At 34.1% G+C, this 11,089-nt stretch overlaps 4 protein-coding genes and 1 pseudogene across 6 annotated transcripts in view; 2 read left to right on the top strand and 3 right to left on the bottom strand.

Annotated features, from left to right (window-relative positions):
* The window catches only part of LOC117691445 (transient receptor potential cation channel subfamily V member 1-like), a 65,933-nt gene that overhangs the window by 40,522 nt on the left and 14,322 nt on the right, over positions 1-11,089 (top strand). The window lies entirely within an intron of this gene.
* LOC117691427 (acetyl-CoA carboxylase-like) overlaps positions 1-11,089 on the bottom strand; it is a 135,658-nt gene that overhangs the window by 121,421 nt on the left and 3,148 nt on the right. The gene's annotated exons all lie outside the window — the stretch shown is intronic.
* On the top strand, positions 681-2,888 carry LOC105338230 (uncharacterized). The gene is made up of 2 exons (XM_034477522.2): positions 681-752; positions 860-2,888. Exon 2 carries the CDS (start codon positions 866-868, stop codon positions 2,867-2,869), a length of 2,004 nt encoding a protein of 667 aa, XP_034333413.2. The 5' UTR covers positions 681-752; positions 860-865; the 3' UTR covers positions 2,870-2,888.
* LOC105319331 (acetyl-CoA carboxylase-like) overlaps positions 3,531-11,089 on the bottom strand; it is a 101,862-nt pseudogene continuing 94,303 nt past the window's right edge.
* Positions 7,553-9,445, bottom strand: LOC105348142 (acetyl-CoA carboxylase 1). Its single transcript, XM_066071105.1, has 5 exons — positions 9,325-9,445; positions 8,955-9,118; positions 8,614-8,724; positions 7,824-7,975; positions 7,553-7,673 (listed from the first exon to the last, which is right to left on the bottom strand). The coding sequence occupies exons 2-4, from the start codon at positions 9,006-9,008 to the stop codon at positions 7,826-7,828; spliced, it is 315 nt and encodes a 104-aa protein (XP_065927177.1). The 5' UTR covers positions 9,009-9,118; positions 9,325-9,445; the 3' UTR covers positions 7,553-7,673; positions 7,824-7,825.

Here is an 11,089-nt window from a genome sequence, read left to right as displayed (position 1 = left end):
TTATATACGTTTATAACAAATAAGAGAGAAATCTTATAGAAAATTTGTTATACAATCAGCTGATGGTACTTCAAGTAATCAAAGGATGAAATATCAATGTCGCCAACATTTTACAAAATATGCGAATAAAACTGTTGATGCACATTATGATCAATTACATGTATTAAAAATATTCTGTATGATATTTAAATTTTAGTATTTTATTAACAGATTCCTAATCGAACGTGAGAATTTTTTCTCCACATAAACTTGCGTCAATTTCATCTAATTTTAGATTATTGCTTTAATTTTTCGAACAGATGAAAACAAAACGAAACTATGTTTAAAAAATTGGCATTAGCTTTTTCATATTTATAAATATGCAGTTTGATGCAACACGGTCGATCGCGAAATTAAGAATTTGCTTAAATTATGAAATTGACAGTATATTGATATTAAAATTTCATGTATCTTCAATTAAAAATATTTGTTTAATACATTATTGAATAACAAAAGACGTTTAAATTTTTACAGCAGGGTTGCAAAGTTACTTTGTTACAACCGTAAATTAGTTGTAGTCGTGTTCGTTATATATGGCAATATACTTTATGTTTATGAAAAAAAAAGTAGTAAAAGAACCAGAGGGTACGGAACCTGGGAAAGGGGGGGGGGGTCTCTCATTATAAATTTGTTGATATCTATCGGGTTTTTCCAAGGCTAAAAATAAAACACAAAAATCCCCAGCAATGGACTCTTAACAGGGCAAAACAAAAGTAAGTAAAATGTTGTTAAACATAACACTTATATTAAGATTGTATTATGACACGATCAAAAAAGACAAATAGAATCGGACAATTAAAACTTGTCCTTTTAATTTCAGTTCAAGATGGCTGTTCAGAATATATCCGAGTCAGTGTATGTGGGGATGTGTCTAAAGATAGGGACTCCACAACAGGTGACTTACAGGAGAGATATAGTGGACATTATGGAGATGTTGAGAAACAACCAAATGTTAAATAACGAGACTACAGTGGTGCTGAGTGGGAGTCATAGAGAAGGGTTCAGACTGAGTGGATCAGACATGGACCACATGCATTGGCCAAATGACCACCGAGTGATCTGGGACTTCTCTCAGTGTCAGTTTTACAACACACAAGAACATGCACTGATTCTCTGTGACAGTTCTGAGAGTCCACCAGGATTCACTTTACTATGGTTACCATTAGAAATAACGAACAGTAGAGTGGCGTCAGCGTGTGTAAGGATGAATGGAATGCTTTATATATCAAGTTCAAAGTACAGAGAGGTGACATGTTCTTTAGTTGTTCCTGGTTCTTCACCTCACGGACCATGTGGTAGTGGATCAATAGGTAATGTGGAATACGATAATGCCCATTGCTTTGTCAGTGATTTCTGGCCCCCGTCTGCCTCCTCATGGATAGATAGGTGTCACTCATGGCCCCCACCTCATGTTGTAAACGATATTGTTAGAAATGGATGTCACTTTGTAGCGATAGGACACAAACTAGGAAATCATACAGACAACGAATGGAGAATTTCCTTTTCTCAGGCGGAATACAAACTTGTGTGTTCAATGAATCACACACAATTTTTAACTTATGGATTACTCAAATTGTTTTTAAAGGAAATAATTAATGAAGGATTGAGAGATGAAGATAAACTACTGTGTTCCTATCACATGAAAACTACCGTTTTCTGGGCGATTCAACAAAATGTTCTACCTCGCTGTTGTCCACAAAACCTTCTGACCGGTTTCTGGGTCTGCTTTAAACTTCTCATTAAATGGGTGTATGAGGGAGTGTGTCCCAACTTTTTTATTCCAGAGAATAACATGTTTTTGAGCAATATCTATGGTGAAGCACAAAAGGCATTATTCACACGACTATATAGATTGTATGAGAATGGCATACCATTGCTGTTACACAGTCCCTCCATCAGGTCCTACATCATTAATGTTCTTTGTAATCCTAGACTTACAATTTGTACTGATGAACATACTCTGATCTCTGAGGTTGATGTTGATAGAGATATTTTCAAAGAGGTATATGCAAATGATGCATTAAGCAAATGGGACCTACATAGGTGTGAAATATCTCTACATACGGTAGAACAGTTGTTAGGTTTACCGCTGACACAGTATCACATTGTCACGTTACAGAAACTAACAGCCACCATCCTTCAGCGTACTGCATTTATATTACACAGCATGTACACTTACACAGGTTCTAACAAACAGTTGTATATTGTAAACAAAGTAGCCTGTCGTTTGATGAAATTATCAGCAAAGTTTGGGTTTGTGTCTGATATGTTATACATTGCGATGTATTATTACAAGACATTCCGGTACAGGGATGCTTTATCAGTTATAGATTTAACAAAAGTCAAGTTAGCACAGCCATATCTGATGTATAGGAGTGTAGACATAGAGAGGTATACTGAGGCTGTAGGGGGACAGTCCTTGTCTACGAAGATGAGACAGGCTGTAGCAAAAGATATCAAACTTGACAATGATATCTTTTATATCGATGAATTTATAATACCAGAACAAGTACAGTCAAACAATAAGCCTTCCTTGTATATTCCACCCCTGGTACTGTTGTATATGCTAGAGTTTCTGTGCTCTAGACATGTCGACACAATGAAAGCACAGAGAGCTTTAGATGATCTAAAGGTCCTAGTCCACCATGATCAGGGACAGTTAGTACCTGTACACCTCAGAGACATCTCCTGGGAGATCCTGGGGATCTGTCAACAGATCACAGGGGACCTCCAGGCTGCCCTGTTCTCATACCAACAGTCACTCAGACAATATCCACTCAATAAAATACAAACTGCTACCAGACAGAGAATTCAGGATCTACATTTATGAACTCACTGACAATTAAGTAGTATAGAATTCTTGTAGTCAAACACTGACATTGTTAATTGTGTTTGGTTTCGTTCGTTTTCACTAACTTGACTTGTTTATGTGTAAGGAAGGGGAGTTATTTATGGTTCGTATAACCCAGTAAATAAGTGTATATTTATCTAAACTTTGTGCAAACTTATTTGTTAATTTAATCAATATTGTAAACCTAAAATTTCAGTTTAAAAAAAGGATAATTTGTATATGTTATGATTTATTTTGAAGTATTTAATAATAAACATAATTCACTATATATAAATATTAAAGTCTCAATTTTGACTACAATGTGCGGCCTAATTCATTACAATGTAATTTTTTAAATAATTCTATAAGCATTGGTCAGGTGCACCAACCAATCTTACATCCTGGATTCTTCCCAGTTTGTTCTTGATCCTCTCATTTATCCAACATATTCAAGATCATAAGATGAGCGTCTCTTGGACGATGCAAAATCAAATGTTGTAGGGTTTTTTTTAAATTAAGTGCATCATTAAATGATTACTATCATGTACAATATATTGTAGAAGTGATCAAGAATGTAAATAAAATATATTTCTTAAACTTATCAATTTTGATTTAAAACACAAACTATACTTCATGTTTTCCATAAGATTTATATTCATGTACATGTATATACAAAATGAATCAAATAATGGAATAAATACAGTATACAGTATATATAGACATATACATGTACATAAAATAACCATTCTCACAATACATTATCACTGCGATAAAACATAAATTAGCTCTGTGTACAAGTTCAATAATTAAATTAATTTCTACTTAAATTTACAGAAAATTTTAACAATAGTTAAAAAATATATGAATTATAAACTTGAGCACTTATTTTATAAATACGTGTCTATATATATACACGTTTATATACCCTGTATGGCATCCTGTAGAAATTGAAACATTTAATAATAAATATCCTTATAAATGCCCTTAAAGAAAAAGTCCTTAGTCTTTTACAGAACTTCAAATGCAATGTTATGGATCAATGGATTTGATTTCTAAAATGATTTGAAAAAAACAACATCAACAATTTTAACTCATGAGATGGTCCACAGTGATGGATTTCATTTCCATGGAAACTTTCTCAGACAAGAATATACAATGTTAATAATGGATTCAAGAAATAATGATTTAAAATTTGTTCATGGATATGTCAAGAGTTATGGTTCTTGATGACTATGGTCCGACTCGGCATCACGTGTCCATGTTGGCTAAGATTCTTGTGACCTCTGACCTTTGACTTGGGGTCATGTGTTGTGTAATGTGGACGATGGAGTCCATAGCAACCTCAGGATTGTCTTGTATCAAGCTGTCAACAGAAAGATGATCAATTTGGCCAGATTAATTACAGATCTTTTTTTATGTTCTCTGACCATTAAAAAAATGTGTATTGTACAATTTTTAGATATAACTTGAAATTTCATATTTAGCAAGTAAAATTACATACTGTAAATTCCTAATTAAACGCGAGTAACTAATATCAGCGTAAAATCGCGAGAAGCTCGTCTCACGAATTCAAAAATCTTGCTTTTAATATTCTGACACATGTAAACTACATGAAACTATGATAAAATTTCGCCATTCGCGATTTTATGTTCTTGCGATTTGATGAAGAATCGTTAAATCGTGGAATTTAGTACTCGCATAAAATAAGGAATCTACAGTAAATGATAACATATTTTGCGGTAAAAGTGCCGGACCTTCTGACTTGTTGTAGGACGTGCTCTCTCTGTAGACACCGCATGTTGTCTGACACGGCATTGTCCATACTGTCCTCTTGGATCTGTTCAGTCAACCATTGAACCATGGCTTTATCATCCTCCCACATGTAGGCCTAAAATACAAAATGGCAAGTGATGGTTTGGCAAACAAACAAATAAACTCAAAGAAAGCATTACTTTTAAAAAATGTAAAGTGAAATCTTACAAGTTAAAAATGTGTATCTTGATGATCAATATTTAAAAATGCTTATATTTCAATTTTAAAGCAAATGTTCATAAAAACATTTAGAGATATACAAATTTAAAATGAACACCAACATCTGTCTTTCAACTTCAATTTGAAAGACAACAATTATAAAATATCACCTATTTAAGGAGGTTTTATGTTGACTTCATAGATTTACATTTCATGTAATTGTTGAACACAATAGGCACAAAGTATATCACAAATAGAAAAACACAAGTGTAGTGATGTGAAGAATGATCTTACATTAACAGTGCCCCTATCCTCCACAAACCAGCGGTGTAACATGGAGTTGAGCTCTCCCTCCCCCACATTGTGGGTGACCGGCTTCATCTTCCTCTTCAGCTGCCTCTCCAGGAGTCTTCGCTTCAGATGCCAGTAGAAAAACTCTCGGCTACTATGCCATTTCAGGATGTCCTTTATGTCATCAAAGAAGAGAGAAATATGAGCTCATATTAAAATTTATGACTTTAATTAATGCACTAAAAAAAATGTATGTGCGACTTTAAACATGGAAATTTCTGTTTTAGAAATTTTTACACAAATGAGCTTCAAAATATTTTCATTATTAATAACCAACATATTCCCTATTCCACATGAATTTACACTTAACGGTAATAACACCCATCTCCTCCATTCGGCCTGGGGTGTCATGGAGATCTGCAAACTGGATAGCCACCTGGTGGTACATGGGAAGTAACTTCTCTTGGCGGGCTGCCAATCTTTTCTGGAGTTCAGCTTTCTCGTCTGGATTCAGCTGTGGACTGGTCAGTTTCTCCACTATTTGGATACAGGTTTTATCCAGACGCTGCATGGTCTTCTCCAGATCTTTCCGCCGGAACTTTATTTCCACTGTTTCCTCTGGTTCTAAGACTCCTCCCCTAAGTAAAACATTTCAATGAAAAATAAAAATCTCTATTTTAAGAAATAGCAAATCAATATATTTTCAATATATACTGTTCCCAAAATATTAGAAAATATTGAATAATGGTCAATTTATTATGAAAAATGTTTGCAATTCTATTCAAAGTTTAAACACTACTAAAACTCTGGCATATATTCAAAATAATGATTTCCGAATAACTATGTATTTATTTCTTTTTTTGTGGAAATGGACAAATTGTGTAGCCTCAAACAATTTATGCAATTTAAAAAGTTTCTTTCAGAAAATAATATAGGATATAATTTCTGTGTATTCAATAATTTGCGATGTCAAAACAATTACACAAAAAGCGAAAAATTAGTTCATTGCAAAAATAACTGGTTATACGATACTCCTCTTAGCATAGTATTTTTGAATTATACTAACTCTCTTACTGCTGAGTTCATCGGCGTACATTTCCATATGGGTAGGGTTAATGGTGGGGTCTACAACTACCCAGGCCCCACCCCTCAGCTCAGCATAGGGAGGAATGTCGATCATGATTGGTTGATTATACTCTGTGAGAGCATCCACTATGTAGGAACCAAACTTCAACACCTGGTCATGCATGTCTGAAAAGCAGGCACAAATGATTCAAAATAATATTATTTATTTTGTATTGCATTATACCAGTAATGTGCATATAGATCTTGTCATTCATAGATGGTAAACTTGCATTCAGTGTACAATAATGTACTTTTAAAAAAAATTGAAATGCAAGCAATGCAATATACATGTAATCATATCGAATATGATAAAAAAAATCAAGAACAAACAGATTTCTGTACCCTTCATTCCTCCAGAGAAACCTCTACAGTTAGCAAAGATCATCAGTGGAAGCTCTTCTCTGTTGAAGTCCTTAATAGCCTGTGCTGTCTTGTAGGCGGAGTCTGGGAACCACACCTAGCCCGCCCGCCTGTTGTATTACCTGCACAAAACATTCAAAGATTTTCCTTTCTTTTTGTTGACTAAACACAGATGACACAACTATAGATATTGTAGCTTTTGCTGATATTTTTTCACCCAAAATTAAAATAAATTGGAACTTCATGTAAATGGATTCCTGAAAAATGCTGGTAACATGGCAATTAAAGTTTTGTTTTGTATTCTAGAATATTTAGCATATGATTGTATTTGGCTCCAGTTTATTGAACCTGGTATCTCCTAAATGAGTACACTGAAGTATTAGCACAGTTTAGTAGACTGACCTTGGTCTCTGAGTCCAGGTTAGCGGGGTCAGCTGGTATGGTCATTTCCACCGTCCTGGTCTCTACACAGATCACACCCACAGGAATCCCTCCCAACCTGACCAAGCAAACAACATGTTCCAATACTCGAGTCCATTCTCATATAAATTATTCATATTCATTTTTCGAGCTTTAAGAATTCATTCAAAATTTTTGCTAGTCATCATTTTATTTGCTACTTAAAATGTTACCACAAATTATTGTAACAGGTGGTTTACTGTTGGAATAAAATTACATAATTATTAAATTTCCTATCAAGGGAGACAAACCTTGCTCTGCCTGTAACCACAGTTTGTGCCCAAAGTTGTAGAATTTCGTGGAAATATTTGTGGTCAAAGAAACCTTTCTGCCAGCAATTCTTGTCATCTACAGTTACAAGTTCATAATATTCCAACACCATGAAATCTATATATTTCTAAACCATAACTCATCAAGTGAGAATTACCCTTTTTATCGCTTTTAACTTGATTTCCGAAAACCAAAAGGTTGCTATACCTGGATTCTGCCTGCTGTTCAACATCCACCTGAGGTCATAAGGGGCCTTTGTGGGGACAAATTCCACCTCTCTGTCTATAGGATCTCCTGTTTCCAGTATTGGTAATGGGGAACCTTTACACTGAATAAAAAAATGTAAGATATTTATTTCTTCTTCTTCATTACTACAGTATAAATTACATTTCCCTTTTGCATTAATAACTACAGTACGTAGTTGCCTGATTTTAGCTATACTTACTAGCTTACTGTCTGATGGCACATATTAGCCTACCTTTAATAGGCATGTAAGTAAGACAGCCACTGTATGATCTTGTAGACTCCGTCAAAGTCATCAGCTGTGACATCATGTGTGACCCCATTAGTGTACATAATCTGAATGCCTCCCAGTTGGTTGTTACTGGTGTATACCTCCTTCCCTAGCACCTGAAATTACAAGAAATACAATTCAAATACCTAAAGTGTTTTTTAAAACAGCATTTTGTGTCAGGATATCATTGTAACTACTGTTCAAACAAAAGATGTTGATAAAACACTTATGCCCCCTCCTTTCGAAACATCTGTGAAGAAAATGAATAGAAACTGCAAATAATTGAAACATCTGCAAAGAAAATGAAAGGAAACTGCAAACAATTGGAATTTTTCTACTTCAAAGGGGCATTACTCTGTCGAAAATTGCTTGATCGTACCCAATATGAAATTTGATCTAGATATTATCATGATAAACCTGTATACCAAATTTCATTACAATATGTTCATCCTCTGCAAAGAAAATGAGCGGAAACTGTTGGTGGACCAACTGATGGACCAACAGACACACAGACGGCAGCAAATCAATCTGCCTTCCCTATTGTATGAATTTAAATCTTCATCATGATCATCATCATCACTGCTAACACTACTATTATGATTATCAATTGTCATGATGATTATCATCATAAGGTCATCTATGTTAATAGAAAAACAGTAATCATCATCACAAAATGTCCTCTACATAATTGTAATTGCCATCATCATCATCATCAACATCATCATCATCATCATCATCACTATTATAAGTTTACCTTATTAAGGGCACCAGCCCCTGTGAGGATGATGTGAGAGTTTTCTACTTGTATAGTTCTCTGCCCAAGTCTGACCAGGTAAGCCCCTATACCTGTAGCTCTACATGTAACCTACAAAACAAAAATTAACTGTACAGAATATGTAAACAAATACAACATGCCACTTCATACTTATGTCTACATAAACATCGCATAAACTAAATTTCCTTCAGTTAAAAAAACCAAGCATACAGTTCATTTACTTTCAAGTTCATTCAGTCAATTTTATGGGATATAGGGTCATCCTACTTCTTGATCAAGCATGCAAGAACTTTGACCCAGGAAGTAACTATCTTACTGACCAGGTTGATGGTGACAATCTCGTTGTAAGCTATAGACGATTCGCCGGCAATCATTCCGGACTCTCTCAGATTTTCCACCCCAAGACCTTCCTCCCGACCTAACAACAAGGAATATCACTGTGCCATACATGAATGGTTACCCATAGTGCTTTTAAATGTTACACCTTTAATAAATAATTGATTGAGAAGATCTCGTATGTTATAGAACTACATGTGTTAACAACAAAAGGTGCATTAAACAATTGCTTTTGTTTATAATAATCAGTTATGCATACAAAATATACATATTAAATTTTATTAATAAACCATAAAATGTCTTGGTGTCCATATTTCATGTAGAATGCTGCTAAATGCATCTATTAGAACTTACCAATTATGTCGATGATCTTGTATCGTGGCTCTCCTTCGACTTCAATTAATTCCGCGTGGACGGAATTCATGGCACTAACTTTCTTAAAGTCTACTGGGGTAAGGTAAAGATATTTGAAACCCTGCAATATCATAATAATTAGCACAACTCATCCATAATGCAAAATTAAATTAATGAAGCATTTCAAATGTTTTAAAGGACATTGTGTTTAAACAATGCATTTTTATAACTAAACATAAAGTTAAATACACTGACATGTACATGTATATCAAAGAAAGTTAAGGCTCTAAATTTTGAAAATAATCAAATACATGTAGTACATACTAAATTTAAGATAACATTAAACCAAGCTTATCTTGAGCCACTGATGCCCTCACCTTCTATTTGTCGCTGGGGTCATTCTAGGCGACTTTAAACAAGTGTTTAATTTCCTCAGCCAGCCCGATCCGAGCCCTGCTATTAGCAGACACGAAGATTCGAGATAGTTCCCCCCTTCTGGCTTTCTCTGAGGCTTTCTGACTCCAAAAAAAAATTAATGACAAATTTTCAAAACTTATTGTTTTCTACACAAAGGTAGCCACACTTAATAGGCCAAGTATCAAATCTAACCACTACTTGAATTTCCCTATGAAATTTTTTGACGACTTTCAATTTAATTGTCATTTACCTTTCAATTTCAAAATCCAGTTGTGAGTTTCTTAATATATAAATGAGATGAAAATAATTGACAGTCTCAGAACAACATAATTTAACCCTAAATCTTCACACTCTATGACCCGATCATAGCCTTGAAGTTGTAATATTTTGAGACAAAACTTTTTCCCGAACTTTTTCGGGCCTCTCGTGCGTTACCATTGGGTCAATAACATTCGGAACCCAGGAAAAGTTATCGTTCTAAGCATTGGTGTCGCTGTGTAACTTACTACTTGGAACGTTTCAAAATATCGTGGTCGCGAGTGACAAATGTTTATTAATTGAATAGATTACGGTTCAGCGTGCAAATTTATATCAGTTTTCAGATAGAAGGATATGTGTGGAAGTGAGAAAAATAGATGACACCAAACAGGTCTAGGCAACCTCTGTTTTTGGAGGATAGATTTTATCCTCCAAAATTGGAGGATAGATGTTTGCGCCCCCTAGTGGATCTTTTCAGATGAAGGGCAATTAACTCTGTTTTTACAAAGGGAGTTAACTATGAATGAAATATAATTATTATACAATAAAAACATCACCTTATTTAGCTATCAATAATTATTTTTATTGATAATATTTAATAGATATTTAAGTTTAAATAATTGCAGGGCTGATTTTAAAGAAAAATATCTTATGTGAAGACTCTCACATTTTTTTCAATATTCAGGATAATTGATATCTATAAATGTTATCATTTTGATTAATGAAATTCAACAATGTCTTTTTGTGTGAAGGGATTAAATTTAAATGATACTTTATAACCTGTGAATTAATTAGAATAAGTCTTGCTACACAGTTCCTAAGGTATATGCAAACATTTACTTTGTACATGTACAATATAGCAGATCAAGATATCTAATATTAATTGCTTTAATGAGGAATAAACATCACTATTTTGTGATTTTTATTAAATAAAACAGATGTAAATAGTCTATGTCATTTGTAAAACTGAACACAGGAAGTACACACTTTCAAAGCATATTGTGAAAATACTATACATAGAATTTCAAATCGCCGCATACAATCATTAGTTTATTTCCTTAACTTTAATTCCCATATGGTCTGGTGCTTG

The sequence above is a fragment of the Magallana gigas genome, chromosome 9, assembly GCF_963853765.1.
Source record: "Magallana gigas chromosome 9, xbMagGiga1.1, whole genome shotgun sequence".
In the NCBI taxonomy this organism is placed as follows: domain Eukaryota; kingdom Metazoa; phylum Mollusca; class Bivalvia; order Ostreida; family Ostreidae; genus Magallana; species Magallana gigas.
This window is presented reverse-complemented; position numbering and strand designations above follow the sequence as displayed.